At 40.3% G+C, this 16576-nt stretch overlaps 1 protein-coding gene across 3 annotated transcripts in view; it reads left to right on the top strand.

The window, feature by feature from the left end:
* MACROD2 (mono-ADP ribosylhydrolase 2) overlaps nucleotides 1-16576 on the top strand; it is an 853439-nt gene that overhangs the window by 797952 nt on the left and 38911 nt on the right. For all 3 annotated transcript variants that reach the window (XM_066546232.1, XM_066546231.1, XM_066546230.1), the window contains exons 12-13: nucleotides 4193-4255; nucleotides 7558-7623. In XM_066546232.1, coding sequence (XP_066402329.1) covers nucleotides 4193-4255; nucleotides 7558-7623 — 129 coding nt within the window. The remainder of the gene's footprint in view (nucleotides 1-4192; nucleotides 4256-7557; nucleotides 7624-16576) is intronic.

The following is a 16576-nucleotide window of genomic DNA, read 5'->3' as shown; positions in this document are numbered from 1 at the left end:
GCCTCTGTGTTCATGAGTTGGACTAGATGATCCTTGTGGATCCTTTCCAGATCAGGATATTCTGTGATTCTGTGTTGGAGGGGTAGAAATGGACGGGTTTGTACTGGTTATGCAGAATTTCTTCCTTGAAACAAACAAAAAAAAATACAGTATCTGCAATTCTGTTTTCTTGTGGAAAATGCCTTTTTGCAGCAGTTTTTGGGGCACTGACTGTAGCCTCATCTCTAAGTATGTCACCAGCTGCTTGTGAAGGAAGGTGTTGCTGGAGGGGAGTAGGTGTGTGAGCAGACACAGCACTTGCTCAGCTCTGAAATGGGAAGAGCCAAGAGGCCAGCAGGCTATTAATATTTTTAACTTACCATGTTTGTCACAAGAACAGTGGAAGATGTAAGAAGCCACATGTTTCCAGGCTCTTACAGAGAAAATGTGAAGAATGCTGAAACCTGCTCCAAGGGTTTGTTCCCTGACCTTTCATCAGGATCTCGTCCCAGCCCTCTCCTGTCTGATGGCTGGCTTATTATTTATCATATTATCTGCTTCATGTGGGGGCTGCCACTGCAGCTGGCACCTCACTAGGCATGCTAAATACCTCTCCATAGCAGCAAGTGGGCAGGCACCCCTGGAGAATCCTCTTTTCTGCTGGAGTTAGAAGTGCCACTTACTCTGCCAGCTTGCTGAGCATGCTGATTGATCCTTGTTTAGCCTCTTTTCTACCAAATAGAACATTTGGGGAGGGGCAAGGGGAATGGATTTTCTTGATGACCTCAAAGGAAATGCCAAGAGAAGACAGCAAGAACCTATCAGGCAGTAGCCAACTTGGCAAGAGAAAGCAGAATATATGGGCAGAAGAAGGTATTTTAGTGTCTGATCTGCTTATTTTGTTTGTACAGTAATACTGTAATCCTCAAACTTCTATTTTTTAGAACTGACTGTCATGCCAGGGGGAAAAGAAACAGATGTTCCCATTTGTCTTGTGATGTGGCTCAAAATCATTTACATTTTCTGGCCTAAAATGACACGACGTGTCATTTGCCACTTTTTGTATCTCCTTTGGAGTGAGTGACAGATTGCTGTTCAATTACCAGTGTAGTAGAAAAGCAAATATTGTGAGGACAGCTTTCACCTAAAGGAAATACAATCACTGATTGCTGCAGTAGTGGGAAAAGAAGGATGGCAGATACTGCAGAAGCTATCCAGTGGAAAAGACATTTTTATTATAAATAATGTCGTGGGGAAGACTCAAAGAAAATGTACTGGCTCTGGCTTTTCTGCCTGGAGAAAAGGAGAGCCAGGGGTGAATAAAAATATGATGGAAAAATTGTAAATTGTGAAATGTATTTCCAGCTCTTTGCCTTGAGGACGTGCTCCTTAAAGCCTTTCTGTTTGCTCTGCTCCCGGTTCCAGTGAAGAGCAGTAAGTGCAGAAAGACTCTTCATCAGTCAGAGACACTCAGTGAGAGACTCATTAGAAGGATTTTTTAAAAGTGGAAAAACCTGTTTGTCAAAGACTTTGGGATTAGTTACTTCTCCACTCTATAGTTTGCTTTCTTGTCAGTGTATTCATGCTCTGCTTCCACCCTTTCTCACAAGATAAATAGATAACTCCAGGCCAGGCAGAGCTTAACCATTCCTTCTGCAAGTCATTTATTTGAGCATCACTTGTCCAGTCTTAATTTTTAGCACTTCCTTTTCACTATTTCTGCCAAAGTCACTTGCCAGGCACAACCCTTACTGTCAGTACACTGATCAAGGTGAATTTTCATGTCATGATCCAGTCAGTCAATTGGATTGGGTCAGAGTGCAAGAGGTGAAGCTTCTGCTTAAAGCCTTTCACATTTTTCTTTCTAAAGGAACAAAATGAAGTGAAAACATGTTGAGAATATTGTAATTTAGGTTCTATGAGACCAATTCTAAACAGTGAATGTCCAGTGAAATAATACATTTAGAATTGAGAAATATGGTTTACTTGATAATCTACCAAACCAGATGATCATTTAAACTTTCTCTTGTAGTTTAAGTTTTCTCTGAGTGACTTAAGCAAGAGATATAGTTCCTTGGCAATAAATATGAATGAACCCCTGAAATATCTGGTTTTAGTCATAAATAAGTTGTGCTTATAGTCATAATAATGGATGTAGAAACAAGTATCATCTGGAAATGGAGTTTTAAATTGTGAATGCAGTAAGGTAATGGCTAGAATTAATTTCATTTATATATCAGTAGTTACATTTATGCCTGACCTGCTTTTTCTGGTTGTGAAGTTCTTTCTCCATAGAGTGAAAAATGTCACACTTGACCATAATGGAATCCTTGAAGCTTTGGCACTGCTCATTTTACAGTGATGCAATAATCTCTTTTGGTCTGACCTATTGGTAAAGATTTTTCCAGTGCTGCTGCACTGCTATTACAGGATTGTCTTTATTTATGTATTGCTTGCATAGCTGGATGGCACCAAGCCTGTGTTTTAAGAGAAAAGGGGTGGGGGAGATAAAAGTTAAGCTAACTTTCTGGGGTTTTATTCCATGTGGTCCTCCTGTTGTGTGTGGACAGGCAGAACAGTGATTTTGAAAACAACACCTTTTGATTTCAAGTCAGGGAAAGAAAAACCCTGCAGCTTCTGTCAGTCCATTTTGGTCATCCCCATAACGCAATATTTTACAGGTTAGAGCTCACTAGTGTGCTAAGAAATCACTATGGCAAGGCATCCATTGAGGTTAGAATTCATACAAGGAGTTCCCAGGAGGGCAGGGAGCCCAGGTCCCCACTGATGGCCATCAGCTGCACCCTGCCCAACTCTCTTCTCTCAGGTGAGGGGTGTCAAGCTCCTGCTCCATCTCCTCTCCTCCTGAGAGCAGCTCTGTGCAGGGCCAGCCTTGGAAATAATTCTCCACTAGTCCCATCTGCTGGATGCCAGGAAGAACTGCCTGCTGGAAAGAGGGAAAGCATCATACCTCAGCCTTTAATTATCAGCTGGGTGCAGCGTGCCACCAGATGTACATCTGCCCGTGGAAAATAATGTGCTCTCTCTGTTTTCCTTCCATCCACCTAATCACTTTTGGACCACTGCTATTCCCATCACCAGGTTCCATGTGTTAAGGAAAAGCAAGGTGACTGACACAAGGAACTTCAGCTGTGTTGTTTTAGAGAAGCTGTAATCAGAAAACCCAGCAGCCAGCAAAGATCACAGCAAAAAAAAAAAAAATTGTGTATCATTATCAGGACATTTCCAGGCCTGGGAATGAATTTCCCTTCTCACAATGTATATGCTCAGCAGTCAACTTTTCAAATACCTCATTAAGGCTGGTGCTCAGCTGTTGTTGTGCTGCTGCAAAGCAGGGAGTGTGGCCATGGCATCCAATCCTGCATGCAGCTCTGCAGCCTATCATGTTATTATGAAGCTAAAAGAGCCTTTTCCATCACTGAAAACAGAGAATTCCTGCTATATTTCTAACCAGGGCAAGCAAAGTTTAAGAGACCCATAGATATTTTTCAGGGTATTACCCATTCTCAGTGGTTATTTGCTGTTTGATGCCTGCCTTCCAAAAGAGACCTGGAGGGTAGAAAGTGGGTAATGAATGTGAAGTTGTGAAGAAAATTTGGAATGAATGTGAATGTAAAAAGGGGGAAAAATAATTCAGTCCTAGCAACCTTACTTTGGTTTGATGTGCTATCTTCATTACAGCCATTTGTGATGCATTTTTATACTTTTTGTTAAGTTGCATTGTGGCTTTTGCTTTAAAATTCAATTCAGTTGATTCTTACCTTCCATAGGCATGGTAGTAAGTTCTGCAGGTTGGAAACACAGCCCAAGAATTGTGTTGAAATGTTACAGCAGGAAAATAACCCTAGGAAAAAACCTCTTTATAAAATACATAGAACTTCAAGCAACAATTTCATTTATTGTGGACTGTGTTTAGGGAAACGTCCCTCTATTTGGTATTGTTATTTCCAGTGAGCCTATTGAGATAAAAATCTATGATCCTCATCTTGAGATAAAAATCATGACTGGTTTAAATGGAACTGGTCCTGTTGGCAGGTTTTTTTCAGCTTACCTTTACATCTCTCCTTTTTTATCACAGGGCTTTGCTGTAAATTAGCAGTTTATGCTAAATTGGTTACAATTAATATTGCAGTGCTCCAGGTACCAATAAAAAGATATATCATAAATAATTCTTATGTGTTTTTCTCAATAGGTGGCAATGGCACAGCGGATAAGCAAAACAGCGATGAAAGTAAGACACAGAGCCAAGAAGCAGGTTTGTGCCCAGATCCTCAAAGGCCTGTCTTAGGTTTTATCCACTCTGGTGAACAATAATCTTAGTCAGTGCTTTTGAGGGGGAATGTTTGTACATTTTCACCAGATTAGCTCAGGTCTTGAGCAATTCTCCCATTAGAGACTGAATCTTCATTCCTTATGAATGAATGTGTTGAAGTGCAGGACTGCAGACCCCTCTCCAGTTTTCCACCTCTACATTCTCCCTTTAAGGTGACTAATCTTGCTAATTCTCTCACAAGGAATATGTTTTTTTTTCCCTTCTGCATAGAATAGGAATGAGGGAAAGAAATTTGGGGAAGGAGGAAGCAGGCAGCAGGCTCCTTCTGGTGAAAACTCAACTCCTGAATATTTTTAAAGGGTATTTTCAAGTTTTAAAAAATTGTCTGCACAAGTCATAATGGTTATAAAGATTTAAATTCATAGAGAAAAATATTGCATATGCTGTGGGTGAATGTCAGAGTTCACAAGTGGTGGGTTTTGCAAGTGACACACTTATAAATTGTAGTGAGTTCAGTATGTTGGAATATATGTCCCTCCATGCCCAAGAGATTTTTTTTTTCTGTTTGGTTTTTTTTTTCTGTTCTGTTGTCTGATTGTTTATGGTTGGCACAACTCTGTTCCTTGCAAGAGACAGCTAGAATGAATTAATTACCAAAAGACCTGAAGTGGCAATTGAAATGTCTGTCTATTCCCTTATTTCTTAAGTATTTCTTTAACTGTAGTGTTACATGTAGCACACTGTTTTTACATGTGATTAGGATTTTTTCCCATTGTAATGCAGAATGTTCCTTAAACATATTTAAACCAGAGGGAGTAAAAGGGTTTTCTCTGGAATTCCTTGAGCTGAAGGCAGCCATTCAGCAAACACAGCAGATAAATTTAGAAGGCCTGGATTCCTGACTTACCTGATTTGCTTCCTGTACTGTGGTAATGAGAAGTCCACTGAATGAGGGAATTCTTCCCATCCTGTGCATTGGCCACCGTGTAGGTAAAAGGGCAGCTTTTCTCCCTGCCTTCCTGTTCTGCAGCTGAGTGCTAACATCTGATGTTGTCTGTGCTTGAATTCCCTCTGTGTTTCATGTCCTTTTTGTCACCTTTTCTGCCTCCTAATGCAGGGCAGGCAGTGCAAGGTGAACCCAGAAGCAAACAGTATTACAGAATAAAACAGATTCCCATGGACCTCAGCAAACTTTATCCTCCCCAAGATAAGGGTATGGTGGTGTTTTGTAACTGCTGGAGGGCAACCACGTATCCTTCCCTGATTTTTCCACTTTCATGCTAGTTGTATTTTAAACAGGCCCAGGGGACCAGGGAGAAGAATGAGTTATTCTGTGTGAATTGAGATTCTCTTTTGAATCTCTTACTAGTCTGTGGCATGTCTTTTTTCAAGCAATTTTGAGCTTTTAACTTTACCAAGTACTGCTTGACTGCTAGCTCACCTAAGAGCTAACACTGCCTGGAGCTCCCGGCTCCAGTTGCTGAGGTTCCTGTTAAACCTGATTATAGCATCTGCAGATGCCCAATACAGCCCACTGTGCTTGTCAGTGATAGTCACTCTGATGGGGTGAGTATTTCATTTGATTGAATAAAATACTCTTTTTTTTTCCCCCCAAGAGAATTAAGAAATACTTGCCTCTTGAAACTACTACTTTGCTGTAGGTGTTTTAAACGCATTGTGCTTTTCTCAAAACTGCTTGTTATGACTTGTTGCAACATGAGCTGTCAGAGCTGGTTTATCAGAGCCCTGATATACATTCTTTTGCTATCTTGTATTGCTACTCATGTTTCATTATTCTCATGAAGAGTGTCAAATAAAAGATCCAGAGATTTGAGGTCCCAGATCCAGAAAATGTCAACTTTAGGGATGGGATTTAGGTACATGCCTGAAGATAATGTCATGCCCACTCGTAGCCCGGTAGTCAGCTCCTTGACCATGCAGATGGTGTTGCAGGGAAAAAATGATTTGGCTTAACAATTTTCCCTCCTGGCTTACAGGAACAGGGAGGGCCACAATTAGCCCAGATTGTTACATCCACTTAGTGAGTCTCTGCTGTTTTCTGCTCTATGCACTGCAGAGACAAAAGCATCACCAGGAACTTTGAGGTTGCTGCTTTTTCACCCCTTCTTGGCAGTAGAAAATGACCTGATTTCCCAAGGTGCACAGTTGTATGCTTAGAATTCCAAACACTGTGAGTGACCACTGTTAGGAGCAATCCCACCAAATGTTGAAGTTCTTATTTGTATTATCTAAACCAAAGGCATAAACTTCTCCTGAGTGCGACAAATCATTTACTTGCTGGATATTGTGAAAGAAAATGTAGGACAAAATTTTGATGCTCTATTCTTACCTCGTCCATTACATAAAGATTTTGTATTCTCATTATAGTGAAAAATACCATGATATTATCAAGAAAAGTATATATTATAAAGAAAACTGTTGTAGTGGAGAAAACAGTAGTAGTCTGAAAAGACTGAAAATTTTAACCTGTTTAGGGTTTTTTAAAAGTCTGGCCTCCAGTCTGTCATCATGAGCTTAACACATGGAAAAACAGCATGGCAGGTGGTTCTGAGCTCTTCTTTCAATCTAGTTAAAAGTACTGGATGGCTATATAAGGAAAATATTTTCCCTGAATCATCAACAAGTCTTTTGAAAGAAATTAAAGTCTAGGAATTAAAATGAAAGCTTATCAAGATTTTTAGAACTATAAAAATTAGCAAGAAAATAAAATGTTTTCACTTTCACTATTGATTTAAGTTCAGGCACCAGTTGTATCTCTTAACTACAATAGTTTTACCTGTGTGCTCTACTATTAAAAAACTCCAAGCTGCAGATTTTAAGGGACTTTCTAATTTCAGGCCTGATTCATGAAAGCTTCTCTTTTCAGGAAAGCATTTGCATCTAGTCATTTGAATTCCAGTGGGATTCATGGACATGATTCAATTTAAGAATGACTTAATTGTTTTTTCTCAAAATATATGGATTAAATGAAAAAAATGAATCTCAGAGCAAATAGGATGCCAGCGTACCCATGAAACCAATAGCTGTTCCTCTCTCTGTATTATGAGAAATTGAAATACAGATTTAACCTGGCTGTATTGGAATGTTGGATTACATCTTGCTTAGGGAAGATGATCAGTAAGAGCAGTGAATGGATGGAAGCCCAGTAAATGAAATTCAGGTCCAATATCTTGTCTCAATAAGGCCTAACACTTTTTTTCAGTAAAGTGGTTCATCAGTTTTCTATTTAATGAATAGCTTCTCTTTCATTTCTTTTGTTATAGATGAAACAAAACCTTCAGCTGTAGCCAGCCTATCGTCAGAAGACATTGAGCTGAGTGAGAATAAAGGTAAAGATTGGAAATTGTGTTTTGAAATATCCCATCCCAAGAGGACATTTCATGAAACTGGGTTTTTTTCCTTTGTCTGGAAATAGCCAAAATCACAGTGAAACAATTCAGAAATAGGGAAATGCTTGGATTTTCATTTTCAAAAGTCTTTGTAATGAAGTACTTGGTACCAACTGTTGTGCTGGTAGGAGAGATGCCACAAATTTGTAAGTCCTCTTGTTACAGAGTTACTACTGAAATATCATACATGACATATCCAAAATAAAGGATTGGGCTCACTGGGGTGATTCACAGGCATATAGTTCAGCAAGAACATCTATCTCAGCAATATCAGCTCCCTGCTCAGTGCTCTCCTGATGCGGGAAAAGAAAAACACAATAGCTATAAACACATCAGGAGGAGACAGGAGGAGATGAAGTCATAATAGAGAGGCAGAAAGTAATGTTTATCTTGTGCAGGCTGTGCTGGGCACTCAGATAATTTAGTTTGTAATAAATATTTAAAAGTGTCACAGAACCAAATGACAGGGTGTTTAGGAAACAAGAGAGATTATCTAATTTAAATGTTTCAAGCTGAGATTTTTCCTGTGGAGTTGTTGGTTTACCAACAGATTGGAACCAGTGCACAGCTGTATTGTTTTTGATATTTCTGTAATAATCATGCTATTAGTTGCTTGTGCTGGTCTACACTTTTTAGCATTTTTGTGGGGGTACATCAGGAAGAAGTCTGGGTGCTATACAAAATGTTTGCTACTGGTAATCCAAAACAGGAGTTATGCTATCTATAATAAATACAATCCATCAGTATGGCCTTCAAGAAAGACTAATAGAAAATTTTCATGCATTTTACTGAGATAACATAATTATTAACATCCATTAACTTATTTATTTTAAAAGATTTAATGTTTAATTCAGCATCGTTACTTGACTCTCTTCTCATTTTTCTAGATAAGTGTGACAGGGTGTGAGATCCTGCCCTTTTGTTCAAAGCCACATGCTGGACAGCCTACATACTTACCTGATTATGAGTTCAAAGCCTTGTGCAGGTTGATTTAAGTGCTCCTTTAACAGATTGATTGATGCTGCAAAGAAAAAAAATAACCACAAACCTTTGCTGGAGCACTGGCTTTTGCTTTTGATACATCACAAATTGAAGTCGTGGCAAGGCTAGTGGAAGGCAAAAATAGTGATGGATTCAATCCCAGCATGGTTGGTGATTGCCTGTCATTAATTTCTCTTGTTTTGATGACATTTAGCCTGTTTATGTATTCCGTATCTGGAAGACTCCCCATTTTCTCTGTTTCACAATGTGAGGGTCACAGTGAGGCTTTGGGTTTGGATTTCCCTTTTCCATCTGCAGTCAGCTGATGATCCCAACAAACTGGTGTTGCTCTGAGTGTTTGTTCCTATCAAAGAAGATGCCTGTCTTCTGAGCTGCTTCTCAGTGTGTCAGCCCTCCAGGTTTTTACATTGTTGCATTAGAAGTCTCTTCTTAGAGAAGAAATCATCTTTGTTTGCTAAGTCTCACTTTTCATATAATATATTAAGAGTATATATAATGTTTTCCTCTCTTCTCTTGAGAGGCTGACAGAAGAGATAGTGCCCTGAGAGATCCAAAGTGCATTATCTCTTTGATGTCCTACCTCTCCTCATAAGAAAGATGGGAAGCATCTGGTAGGGAAAAAGGAGTGAGACAAACACTCCTCCATAGATTTTATTTGTAAAACTGTGCAAGGTTTTTTTTTAAAAAAAAAAAAAAAGAAAATGAAAAAAAGAAAAGCTAAGACCATGTTTTCATATTTTCCTGTTCGTTTTTTTAATAGAAACAAGAACTTTGAACAGCAAGGCCACCATGGACCAGGCCATGGTTTTAATCCTTATTTCCATTGGTAGATTTTCAGCTTTGCAGATTTTTACTGTGAGGGTGGTGAGGCATTGGTAGAGGCTGCACAGAGGAGCTGTGGATGCCCCATCCCTGGAAGTGTTCAAGGCCAGGTTGGATGGGGCTCTGAGCAGCCTGGTCTGGTGGAAGGCGTCCCTGCTGGGGGGTTGGAATAAAATGACCTTCAAGATCCCTTCCAACCCAAACCACTCTGTGATTCTTCAATTTTTCTATAATTTCAGCTTTTTAGGGTTTTTTTAAAATAAATAGTACTGTTATAAAAAAGTGCTGCTTCTTGAGAAATGGCACTTTTACAAAATCCTGGTATTTCCGAAAGCACCTGATGCTCCTGAAACAAATTCCAGCTTTCAAATTGTTTGCCCACTGAGTTAACAAGGCTAAAACCTCCAGGTTCTGGAACATACTCATTTCTCTAGTTTATTTTCAACTAAATGAACAGGACATAAAGCATTTAAAGAAATTATGTTTTCCCAGTCCTTCCACTTAATTACTGTAAAAGATTTCTACCAAAGAAGTCTAGCTGCATATTCCCAAAATGCATCGTTTAAACCATTCTGTCCTGCTATGAAAATTTAGGTCTTTCAAATGTCAGCTCACTTTGACTGCACCAAAACAAGGATTTTGAGTCCCATTAGAGTTGACTAGCAGTTTTTCTGCTTTTTTTTTTTCCTTCTCATATTTCTGGGATTAAAATATAGCAAACACATTGATATAGTTATTGCTCTAAAATGTGATGGTATTCAAAACAAAGCACATCCATCTCTGCTGCTATGAAGATCTAGTATTTTTGTTGTAAGTGAGTCCTCTTTATCATTTTTTTAAAGGAAAAGAGGTAGGATGGGAACACGAAAGGGATTTTCATTATAAGAGTTGGGGGCAGTGGAGGAATTACACTTGAGGGGCTTAGATTAAAAAGAAAACCTCCTGTGAGACTGCAAATCTCACATTAATCTAAAAGTATATGTCTTCTGTTACCATAGGAGAGATACTGTCCAGGAAAAACAGTCCACACAAACCTAGTTTGTACATGGCCTTTGAGCAAACTGAATTTTTTGAGTGTTCATCTGTCTCCAGAAAAAAAAGGGGGGGAGGAGGCTGCAGGAAGGGGGAGAACAGTTGTATTTCAAGAATATCAGGATTTTCAATGCAACACTCTAAAGGTATCCTCTTATTCCAGTCTGTGCCAAGTTTCTCTTTCCACTGTCTGCAAAGAACTGTTGCAATTTTACCTTTAAAGTCTTGCATGCTTAACTATGATCTCTTGGGGGAGAGTTGACATCTCTGGGCAGCACCTTGGAGGGTGCTCCATTACTGTGCATATGGAAGTAGATCCTTTATATCCAGCGCATTTCAAGTGAGAGATGCTTTTTTCTATGAAGTGTAAGGGCAGAACAAAGTGATTAAAGTCATCAATGTTTATGCAGCAGATAAAGGGTGTATCAGGCAGGCTGCACTCAGTCTGGTATGTCTGTCTGTACAAGATTTTGCTGGGGTCACAAACTCCAGCATTGGAGTTTGTAACAAATCCAGATTGGATTGAAGGATTGAACCTGTGCTTATGTTTTGTTAAAGAGAGATGTGTACATGCATGTCTGTGTGTCAGAGAATGTTCTGCATCTTCATCTCAGTTGCCCCTTCTTCCAATTACTATTTAACCCAATTTAATGATTAGACTTTCTGGCAGGAAAAATGTAAAAAGGAACTGGATTTAGTACAGGTGAAGCATAAATCCCTACTGTGTAAAGTTTCTGTGCACAATACATTGATTATAATTCATTAGCACTTAATAAGAACTGAATTTTCCTTTGAAGGGCAAGTAAATTAAATCATATACTAATTAATTTTAAAAATAAAGAAGTGATTGATTAATTATTTCCAGGTGTTCACCAAAGTCTGGGCTTCTGTGGGAGTGCCATTGAAAGCAAGTCACTGTTTTTCTGCATTCTCTGGAGTCAGATTCAGTTGGCTGGAGGCCTTGTGTTTTCAGAAACAGAATTAGATATATGACTTGGCTATGGGTTAGCCCTAAAAATTCTCTTTGGGCAACCCAGAAGCTGGTAAGTATCCTGACTGTAAAATGTAATGGGTTTAAATTCCTCTTTGCCCAGCTTTAGCTCTCAGTATGGAAAAATCATGATGTCCTAAAGACAGAAATTATTGAGAAGGGATAAACTGAAAGAGCATTTCAAATGCAGGGGAGCTGAGCAAATTGACATAAATTAGTCATTGGAAAGCACATGAAAAAGATTGACTGAAAGGCCAATATGTTCAGAAAGAGGTATTTAAAATCAGTTCTTAGGTACATATTAAGACATCTAAATGACTGACCTGATTTTGAGCACTCAGCAGCTACCAATGAAATGTTTTTACTTCACCCTTGGGCTATGATTAGACCTAAAGTTTCAGCCTGGAAAATTTCAATTATAGGTAACTGAAAAAGAATCTTTTTCAATGGAAGAGTTTCAACACCCTCAGCCATACCTGTGGCTTTGCATGCCTACTCAAGTGATAACATCTTTCTGTCCCTTGGTTAGGAGGATTCCTGTGAAAGCAAACGGGCTAACACAAGCTAATTTGTGGGGTTTGGGGTTTTTAACCAGGGATGTCAGCGCCACCATCCAACCAGCCACTTCTTCTCTTTACAACTTCCACAAGGTTCACTGGGAGCTGTTTGTAATGTGGGTTATTCACTTCTTCACATTTAATCTCACCTGAGCTGTGCATCCAGATGGGGTCCAGCCCCTGAACTACTCAAGAGGTATTTCTGCTCTAGTACTGGCATCTGCAACAGTGAACACTAATCCACTTAGCTGGTTTATTTAAATCCTCCTTATTTTTGAATATTAGCTGACCTGGAGCCATTCAGCTGTGCTCCCATCAGTCCAGCGTGAGATCCTGCTCTTTCATCTCCTCCCTCCAGTCCTTTCCCCTGGACAGGCTCTAACCAAGGCAATCATGTTTTTCTCAGCTTTTTCATTTCCCAGAGCCCTGTACAACAGATCCTGCTCCTTATGTCAGGAGAAGGATGCCCACAGTTTTTATAGCAGCTGCACCTGGAATTTCTCAGGTGGACACAAGGTGAGATGCCCTTCTGTCAGCTTGAAGCACAAACAGGTGGGAGAAGTATTTGGTGGTCCCACCTGCAGAGATGAACTGTTAGGTCTTTTACCTGAAAACTTGATAAAATATGAGTTGTTGCACCTAAAGGTCTAGTTTGTCAAGCATTTTTATACCTGGGCTCGAATAAATCTAATCTATTATAAAGACAGATTAAAATGAAATCTTGGTGGATATAAAAATACCATTTTAAAGTCAAAGCTCAAGAATCTCTTCCTAACTTCTCATAAATCATCATTTTATAGTACTTCATTTTAACATATTTTCCTTCGTTTATGAGGCAAAAGAATACCCTAATCATGGGGAAGTTTCCATGCACACCATTACCTGTAATTCTAGATGTCTGCTTGATTTCTTTCACTCTGGAAATATTCCAGTCATTTCTCACAGTATCATGCTTAAAAAATAAACTGTACTGAACCTGTTTCTTTCCTAATGACCAGCATTTTCCCTCTTTGATCTTCTTACAGCTCCCTAAAACATGGTGATTTATCTGTGCTGTGTACAGGACCCAGGTGTTCTGCACATTAGAAACTGCTCAGTAAATAAGCCATACAGAGAGTAGCTGGGGAAGTGAATTTTAAAAGAGCATTAAAACCACTTAACATTCAGTTCTTACCATCTCCCCTCTTCCTTAGCTTTTGCAGAATCATGTTTGAGCAGCGTTGCCTTATACAGTCAAAAGAAAAAATGAATGGCATGGAAAAGCTTGGGGATTTGTACAGGATTTAGACAAAATAGTGCCTGACTATTGGCAGGAAGGATAGGATTGATATTTTACTGCAAGCTACATGCTTTTCTTGGAGATGAATTCAACATACAGTTGATGGGAGCCGTGAATATACTTGCAGAGTATTCAGATCAGCTTTATTAAAGCCTAAATATTTTGTAAAGAGATTGTTAGAGACTGGGGCTAATTCCCGGGTGGACTCAAGCATGCAGTCCTACAAGACACTTGTTTCAATAAAACGGAGGGTAGCAGACACCAGCACTCCTGACATGGACACGGCCCCTCCAGCCAGCAAGAAGGAGTTTTGAGGGAACTAAGGGATGCTCAGACTTCAACAAGCACTTAAGCTCCTGATGTGCAGTAGATAAATGTGGCCTATCTTTGCCTTATTTATGCAATTACATCTTCTGTTTGGTTCATGCATGTGTGATATTAGGAGCTGTGTTCCAGTGTGGTATCAGAAACGGGTTCTTTCAGTCCTGAGTGGAGGAGTGTTAACTTTTACAGTCCCAAAGTAAATAGTGCCCGGTGTGTATATTGTCAAAAAATTAAGCAATACTTCGCTGTGAAAGACTACCCTGCCTTGGATTCTCTGGTATGACTTAACAGGTAATTAATTATGTTAGAACAAGGCTAATGTTGCTTTATGCCATTTTACAAAATCAGGGGAGTAAGAGGTGAACAAAAGCCTTAGGGACAGCCAGAGCTCTTGCAGACCCTGGAATCATACAGGACTATAAAACTGGCCTTACACACACACTTGCACAAGGCTCCAAAGGGCTGTGGGCACAGAGGATCAGCTGAGCCTGAGGAATCCCACTACCCTACTGAAAACTTGCACGCAGAATGTAGTGTATCATCAGCACTTTTATTGATCACTGCCTTTGGTTTTACACTTTCACTTCTGCTTGGCACAGATTTGCTTCATAAATCTGGATTTATTCCTTCACTTTATTTTATTCCTGTTAATCCTAAAAGTAAATCTGTCTTTGGACATTTTGGCTTGAATATTTAGTGCAATATTTGGATTTGAAAAGAAGCAACCTTTGATATGATCTTGACATTAAGGATTTTGGTGCTCGGAATCTGCACGGTAAAACCAATCAAGACAGGTTTCTGCTGCTGACATAAAACTGGGAGACTCTTACAACTAGGCAGTAACTTCTGTCCGTTGTCTGTTATTTTCAGAGATAAGCTTTGCAAAAAACAACTTGCAAAAATTTATCATTGTAGATTGCCTGGGATAATTTGGAATTCAGTGCGGTTACATTGCTTCCTCCAACACTGGAGCAATGGGATAACTGTTTATGATAAAAATGAAAGTTTAACACAAAATTACAATTCCTTGAGAATGAAGCCCATGGGACAGACTGCCAGCTGTGCCCATAGGTGGGAATAGTGATGACACCTCTCCCTCTGTGATGCTGCACGAGAAACAGCAGCATGACGGGGCACATACATCAGCCAAGCACGAGGCTTCTTAAAATCCTTTAGATTGGATTCTTAAAATCCATTGACCACTGCACGTAATTGTGCCAGTGATTGGTTTTTGCAAATGGTTTTTGCATTAAGTTGCAGTCATTCCTCATCCTGGGAAAAAAGGAAGCACCAGTGAACCCTAAGGGCACCAGTCTGGGAGTATGAAGGTGCAATGGGTGTGGGATAAGGGAGTGACGGGGCAGAGTTTCTTGTGTCTCCTCCTCCCAACACAGGTGATACTATATTTACTGTGGGAGCTGGAGAACCAGCAAAGGGAAAACCTGCTGCCCTTTGTGGTTAGGGTGAGCCCCCAGAGGCCGTTGTGACCCTATGTTGATTTCTTCTACCCCATTGATTCTTCCCTCTCAGGATCTCTGCTGGTCAGAGTGACTCTGAGATACGTACAAGTTTCTTTTTCCCAGCCCAGCAGTCGAAGGAGGAGTCAGGATTTTTCTGTTCTCATTCTCAAGGTTGTTTATTGTTTCTTATCTAACACATTCTTTCTCTGACTCACTGTAGGTCTGTCTGGCAGGTTGGGTTGAGGCACACTGACCACCTTGGGGTGGTGTTATCTTTTTATACTAAAAACTACGTGCACATTATTTACCATAACTTCCCAATACCTATCACCTATGTTAGACAGTGAGCTTCTACCTTAAACTAATCCAAAAGTGCCAACATCACAGCAGAAGATGGAGGCCAAGAAGAAGAAGAAGGAGGAAGACTGGACATGTCCAGATTCCTCCATCTTGCCTCCTGAATCCCCATTCTAAAAAGCCCAAAAATCTATTTTTCTCCCTGTGACAAAGTAACTATTATTCTAATTAAACTCTCTTGACTTGTAATTCTTCCTGTAAGGGTAGTAATTTGCTCCATGGGTCAAAATCAAAGTCACAGGTGTCTTGGGCTCTGTGCCAAGGTCTCTGAGCCCCCCAGGGCAGGGGCTTGAGGCCTCCAGGGCAGTCAGAGGAATTTCCTGGGTTCTGACACTTCTCCTTTGCGCTGCCCCTGGACCCTCATCCCATTGGATCTAGGGTTTTGTCCCACCCCCTGCCTTTCCCATATAAAATCTTGTTTTCCCTGCCTCCTTGGAGCTCTTGTGCTTGGCATCTTTGGTGGAGTGTCCTGGTCACAATAAAGGTTTATTCTCTCTGGAACATCATACAAGGCTCTCATCTCTTCCCCCTTGGAAGAATTGAACAGCTAGCCAGTGTGAGCAAATGTGGATGCCATGGGACAGAGAGAGAGAAACGGGAAGCGTTTCTCACAGCGGCTTGGGAGAATTTTTAGGGAGTTGTAAGGATGTGGTAACTTGTAAAGTATAAGCAATCTGCAGGTGGTGTTTTTCTGCTTTGTCTCTTTGTTCTTCTCAAGGACAATGTATGAGGAAGGTGCTTTTGTTGACTAGCCAGTCAAACAGAATGCATCATTTCACTCTATAAAAACCGTGCGGTTCTCTTGAATAAAGCCTCCTTTGCTCTTTCTACAATCCTGCCTCCTGCCTGCTCCTGTGTCATCCTTGGCACAACAGTGACAAGCAAAGGACAAGTGCCTGCGCCCCTGAGCTGTCCTTCTCAGGACACTTCTTCAGGAAGGTCATGGCACCCTTAGCACCGCTCCATCCACTGCAGCATCACCTTGTGCCATCACTTCTGGCTGCTTGAAGGGCTGCTTGTTTGGGCCCCAGCATCGTGGCACTCAAGGCAGAGGACTTCAGATTCCAGC

This window comes from Molothrus aeneus, chromosome 3 (genome assembly GCF_037042795.1).
Source record: "Molothrus aeneus isolate 106 chromosome 3, BPBGC_Maene_1.0, whole genome shotgun sequence".
Classification (NCBI taxonomy): Eukaryota; Metazoa; Chordata; class Aves; order Passeriformes; family Icteridae; genus Molothrus; species Molothrus aeneus.
The sequence above is the reverse complement of the archived record's forward strand: the minus strand, read 5'-3'. Positions and strand labels throughout refer to the sequence as shown.